Source organism: Epinephelus moara, chromosome 18 (assembly GCF_006386435.1).
Source record: "Epinephelus moara isolate mb chromosome 18, YSFRI_EMoa_1.0, whole genome shotgun sequence".
NCBI lineage: Eukaryota > Metazoa > Chordata > Actinopteri > Perciformes > Serranidae > Epinephelus > Epinephelus moara.
In genome coordinates this window covers 19,903,101-19,909,261 of record NC_065523.1, presented here as the reverse complement: position 1 = coordinate 19,909,261, position 6,161 = coordinate 19,903,101, and the positions used below count along the sequence as shown (strand labels likewise).

Genomic DNA, 6,161 nt, shown 5'->3' with positions numbered 1-6,161 from the left:
CAGAAAACATAAAGATTCTTCTTCATTCTCCTCTTATATTGCCATGTATACAGTATGCTATGTGTGTATAGGTGTGCCAAGAGAGATGTCTTGATAAATAATCAAAAGTCATTGCAGAGGTAGTTTTCAAGTGTGGGAATTTTCCTTTCTATGAGCAAAACAAGTACAAAAATCACTAAGGGGCTGATATCAGCTGATTCAACACTTCAGTTTTGCTCAGGCAATTTAGTGATATCGCCCCAGTTGTGGCCTTGACAGTCTTCCCGAGTCCTCTTTGTCCTAAGCCGTAAAAATGCACCCTAAAGGTGGTCTTGAGACCAAAACGGATCTCAAGTATACTGTAATATGGCTTCATTGTGCTGGCAGTCTCTGCTGTGTATGACCTGCATACTCAATATTGTTTTGGGAAGTCAAACATTTTGATAAATGTCAGATGGAAGAGAGAATCTGTCAGGGAAACTTCTCTAGCAAAAACATCAGTGTGTTTTATAAGAAGCTCAACATTACTGTGTATCCACCAATCATCTCAATATGTCTGATTTAAAAATAAAAATAGCTTTTTTTCCCACAGAGATGCTGCTGAGGCATTTTTCCTGAACCACATTTAAGTGTTTTCTTTGATTTATGTTGTTTTGCGGAAATAATGTCTGCACAAGTTTCCATGTCCTCAAACTGTAGCCAGATGGTGCTATTTTTTTATTTTTAAAGTCTGCCTGTTCACAGCCTGGATTAATGTTCATGAAGAGGCATCTCATCAGGCGATTTCACTGAGAAATACTTTTATTAGAAGTTACTATGTACAAAATAATGACGGTTGTTTGAGCCGTGCTTTTTCCTTCACTAGCACAGCATTCTGTAATTAAAATGATATCATGTCAAAATGTGTGTATGTAGTGCTGACATGTTTCACCAACACTCATGTTTCCCTGGGGTGAAGAGGGTGTTTTGTAAGTCACAGTGCCTCCAAGTGGTAGAATTGAGCTACTACAAGGAACTATGGGTGTGAAAGAAGGTCAACACTTAATCATTTGTTAGCCAGCATGCCATTCTGTTAATATATCAGCTATATGAGCTCAGAGTAAGACAACTGAACATGGAATATGCTTGTTTCATTTTGTTTTTACTCACTATTTATCATATATCTTAAAGATATAGATATGAATGTGTGTGTACGTGATAGTGAGAATAAGCGAGCGTGTGTTGCTCCAACAAAGTTCAGTTATACAATAAAGGATCTATCTATACATGCACATGACTCATTTAACCAACCTGTGTAAATTCCATGTGTAACTGGAGCGTTCAACAGCGAGAATAATTCATTTCAAAGGGTTTATTTAGAAGAATACTGACAAAAATGCAAACTGGGGTTTGTACAAAGCGAATTAATCACAGGGCACACTTGCAACACAAAGTAGGCTATACATTTCAAGAATAGTAAATAAAAAAGCACCATTTTCAAGACTCGATTACAAAATGAAAAACATTTTTTTATTTGGCATATCAAGTAAAATGATAATTCAGAAGAAAAGAACTTCAAGGGTTTATTAAGACTTCTTATTGTTTTTTTTTTATTAATTTCCGAGGATTTTCTCATTTCCTTCAACAGATATTCTATGTAAGGCACATGGTTCAAAGCGTAGGACACACAAAAAACAAAAACAAAAGAAAACCAGACAGTTTTATTAAAAAGCTTGATACTCTGGCAGTTTAAGCGACATCTCTTTGGCACAGCTGCATGATTTGTGAGAGACAACAAAACTCTATCACGTAAATGGGCATGACAATGTTAACTTGACAACACTATGTACAAATTGTATGTAAAAATGTTATAAATATGTCTAAAAACCACAGACACTATGTACATCTTTGTACTGAAGCGAGGCAGGATTACTCGTCTTTGTGATCACACATGATGGATTTGTGGGTGCCAGCATGCAACAAAAGTCAATATGTCTCCAACACATTCATAAACACATTTGGAAGACAATCTGTCACCGTGGGAAACACGTGTGGTGACGCTCAGCCTTTGTCAGAATTCACAAAGCAAACAGGTGTGATGTTTCTCAGCATGTGATGGAAATATATGGTGATGGATACTGAAATACAGCAACAAAAAAAATAAAGTCTCCAGCTGTGATAAATGTCTCCATTTTGTGTTTACAGTTATTAGTGACACATGCACTTTTGTTGTACTGTTGGGATGTCAGTCTATGGTCTGTGGGCAGTAGGCACAGTGCGATGTTGTTGTGAGGGGGCATCCGAGCTCCCCCTCCTCTTTTCCCCTCCGCTCCTTCTCTCATTCTTTCTTCCTCAGGACGATATAAATGAGGCCGCTGATGAGACAGAGAGGGAAAGCCACCCAAGCCAGCACGTAGGCGTAGCCGAACTGTGTGCTGCCGGTTCCATCATCCGGACTCATCACGGTGTAGATGATCGCCGCGCACATCACAAACACACCTAGAAGGAGCCCAGAAGAAAAGGAGAGGTGAGGAGGATCTGTGAGCGGATGATCTCACGACTCCACCCGCGACTGCTCAGGGTGTGACCCTTCAGGCATGTGATGAAGTCATACTCACTCGCCAAGATCTGGAAGATGGCAGTGAAGAAGAAGCGTCCACCCTTGACCAGTTTGAACAGCTGGAACACGAAGGCGATGAGGGAGAAGAAGCAGAAGAGCAGGGAGAGGATCATGAGGGCTTGCACTGCCTGGATCCAGTCTAGAAGACAAAGATAGAGAGCATGAAGTTAAACACATATTCATAACGTTTCCAATGAAGGCACGATACATAATTCTTTTTCCCAGGAATGCCAACAAACCTTCATTACTAGCTGGCTTGCAGTGGTAGCCTACATCAGTTGTCATGCAGTTGTACCATAGATCCGTGCTCCCATCCCCACCTACAGACCAGGCCTGGGAAACACAACAACACAGAAACTTTTAAATACACTGCAGCATCCACAGCTCAAGTACAAGCCTATACGACTACAACACCCAACACAAATGACAGTCAATGATCAGTACAACACAGCAACTAGAGTCTGAGCTATCATATTCACACCACACATTGTTAAAGTGGACTGAATAAAGCGTGGCAGGACAACTTACACTGGCTGCTGTGGACACAATGAGAAGAATGAGGATGATTAGGTGCAAAATGAGCACTCCGAGCAGGATGAGCAGCATTTTTTCAAGTAGATCTAGAAGGACACATGAGACAAAAAAAAAATCAATCCACAGGAATTTACCATCCCTCCAAAAGAAAAAAAAACCCTGTTGGGCGTGCATTTTAACACCACCTCATCTCGACACCAGATGGCGCCATTTCCTCACTTCTGCCCCAACCGCAATGTTTACCTCAATGTGAAAGTATCCCCTTACACTCAAACGTAGAAAAAGAAAGAAGGAAGGAACTATAATTTCTTCCCGATGCTTCTAAAATGGTCAATGTTGAGTTTAAAGTCGGGCAGCAGTAATGAAACCAAATCGATTCCTCGGGTTGATTTCACGACACTGAACTCCTTTTTAAATCCATTTTTCAACCAGTCCAAATGATTTAATTACAGCTCATTACTTTAAGCAATGCGCGTTTGTATAATGAGTGAAAAGAGCTCGAGAGAGAGAGGGGGGAAATGAGGTCGATTGAAGGAGAGGAAAAGGCTGATTCACGACTAATCGATGCATGCTGCTGGAAAACAAACTCAGCCCATCTGCACGGAAAAACATTCCAGCGTAATGCCGCCATACGTGCGCCCCAGCCTTCACCGCTCCACTCTCCACTGTGCGTAAATCTACAACGCTGATAAAAAGCAGAGCGAATCTGGTGACGCGTTTGAGCCAAAGGTGCGTTTTTGCGTCTTTAAAGTAAATCCAAAGTCGATTTTTAAAGTCCAGGGGTGAAGTCCTGTTGTGTGAGTGGAAAAAAAAAAAGTCAATGAAAAAAAAACTCACTGACTATAACAAAAAAAAAAGAACTCCAAACACATTACTCCAACTTACAGAGGCAAAGCAAAGAGTTTCCGTGGAAATAGGAGTGCTGAGGAGAAGAGTTTGAGGAAGGGATCAACGAGGTTCTGCTTCTCTCGACTTTCTTTCTCTGTAGCTACTATTCCAGATGTGGCTCACACACCCCAGTCAGGCTCTTTCTCCGCCTGAGAAACACCGCCCTGCAGGCCCTGCACGTCACCAGAGGCCCGTCCTAAAACTTTTCCTTTTTTTTTTCCTTCTCTTCCTCTTCTTCCTCCCGCTGTAGCCTATCATCTGGATTGTTCTAAACTCCACAGGATTGTATAGAGAATCCTATGCTATTATTGTGCAAACCACAAAGCCTTAAAAATGCATCTGTGACTGTCTCTGTATTTATGCCCTAAAAACATCCATTATTTCACCCCTTGTAATAAAATATCATTATGACATAACCAAATTCCAGTGAAGGCATGTCTATTATAATCAGTCATTTTATAATTCATGTCACTAGTGCATTTATAATGTAATGTTTCCCTATAAAAGGCCTCCTATGATGTTCACTGTTCACATACATCTCCGCGTATGTTTTTTCTTCGCAGGCCACACCTGAAATCCTAACAATGTGACAAGCTGTCAGGACAGTCAGGATGACTCTTGATGACCTTGTTCCAGATGGTTGAAGGTGGCTGGACAGGCCCTGTTGACCCCCACTGACTGGCTGAACTCAAATGTGCACACTGAGCTTCATAAACTAGACATCCAGCAGTGCTCTGTCCAGATGGTGTGCGTGCATGTGTGTGTGTGTGCGCTTGCATGTGAACACACCAGCCCTCTGGAGGCCCCGCGGTATGCCCAGAATGCCTGTGTGTGAAGCAGGCCTCCTGTTTACTCCCGCGTCTGCAGAGAGAACGGAGAGTTTGTCCAGTGCCAAAGGGAGTTACCACGGTGCAATGTTTCGGTCATGCTAAATTGATGGAGCCGGCTTGGATCTCCACACACACATGATTCAAGGGTGAGTGACAAAGATCGGCCCGCCTCAGCCCTCCGCCGTGGCTCTGCATCCCTCATTACACCGTGGTCTCAGGCCATTTCCTCACAAGTGACAAAGCTGTAAACCAAACCAGAATGCAAATGACAACATTGACAAAAGCACACATTTGCTGCGTCTGAAACCACCCCCAGTCCAAACGTGATTGTGATCAGCTGCTGCAGTCAGACGAGCACAGCTCGTGCCGTTCTCCCTCTCCTCTCCCTTGCAGTTTTTGGCTCATCAGGTGGATTCCTGCGGTCTGTGTTTGTAAACACGCGAGGGGAGGAACTGTGAGCTGCTGCCCAGGCTCGCTGTGGGATGCCGGGTGAGGCAGCGCCGTGAGCCCTGGCAGAGCTGGAGGGGGCAGAGAGAGAGAGAGAGAACTCTTTGACAATCAGCCCAACCACTCAGCTGGACGTGATGCTGTTTATGAAGATGTAATTGGTGCAGTGGTCAGGTGGAAGGCAGCGCCAGCACCAGCAGCAGGGTGAGAAGTCAAACCTGGCTGCCCAGCTGGAGCAGGTGTGTGAGTGGAGGCTATAAATGTCACAGTGGTCTAACACACCTCTTTAATCAGAGGAGGATCCACACACAATCCTGCGCGTCCTTAGGCACAAAGTGGACGTGCACAGAGCAGAATAGTAAAGTTGAAATGTAGAAATCAAATTAAAGTGTAACAACAAGCTTAAAATGATGAAGCTACTCTGTTGCTGTTTTTGTGAGCCCTCACAATACAGCGTCTGTGAAACATTCCTCAGTAAATGATGTTTCACTGCAGTGAGCAGCACAGTGCCCCACCCTTTCTTCTCTGCAGCTTTATTTGATTTAATAAACTCTAGATTGCACTCATCATATCATTAAAAAGCAGTTGGATATTTAATAAAAACATGCACATATTGCCTTTTTAATGAATCTTTCATTCAGTTATTGCTTGAAGTTTTATGATAATTATTTCAATATGGTGCACACCCATTGCCAAACAGTCCCCAGTCGTGAGGACGCTCTAAAAGATATGTGAGTTTATGGTTATTCTCACTTTCTCACTTCGCATGCTTATTAGCACCAGTCCCTTTGACTGATGACTTTGTGGTATCAGTGATAGCTCAGCCATAACCCCGAAGAGTTATGATGTTTCTTACACGGCTGATAGCACTGGAAACCATCCAA

At 42.9% G+C, this 6,161-nt stretch overlaps 1 protein-coding gene across 1 annotated transcript; it reads right to left on the bottom strand.

The window, feature by feature from the left end:
- Positions 1-1,315: 1,315 nt before the first annotated feature.
- On the bottom strand, positions 1,316-4,121 carry LOC126404944 (peripheral myelin protein 22-like). The gene is made up of 5 exons (XM_050068383.1): positions 3,998-4,121; positions 3,107-3,198; positions 2,818-2,911; positions 2,577-2,717; positions 1,316-2,457 (listed from the first exon to the last, which is right to left on the bottom strand). The coding sequence occupies exons 2-5, from the start codon at positions 3,182-3,184 to the stop codon at positions 2,297-2,299; spliced, it is 474 nt and encodes a 157-aa protein (XP_049924340.1). The 5' UTR covers positions 3,185-3,198; positions 3,998-4,121; the 3' UTR covers positions 1,316-2,296.
- Between the last annotated feature and the right edge of the window lie 2,040 nt (positions 4,122-6,161).

Coding starts and splice junctions, on each gene's coding strand:
- LOC126404944 (XM_050068383.1), bottom strand. CDS start 3,184: ATGCTGCTCATCCTGCTCGGAGTGCTCATTTTGCACCTAATCATCCTC. Junction 2,912..3,106: donor TTGTGTCCACAGCAGCCAGT/GTAAGTTGTCCT, acceptor TGTGTTTCCCAG/GCCTGGTCTGTAGGTGGGGA. Junction 2,718..2,817: donor CAAGCCAGCTAGTAATGAAG/GTTTGTTGGCAT, acceptor TTTGTCTTCTAG/ACTGGATCCAGGCAGTGCAA.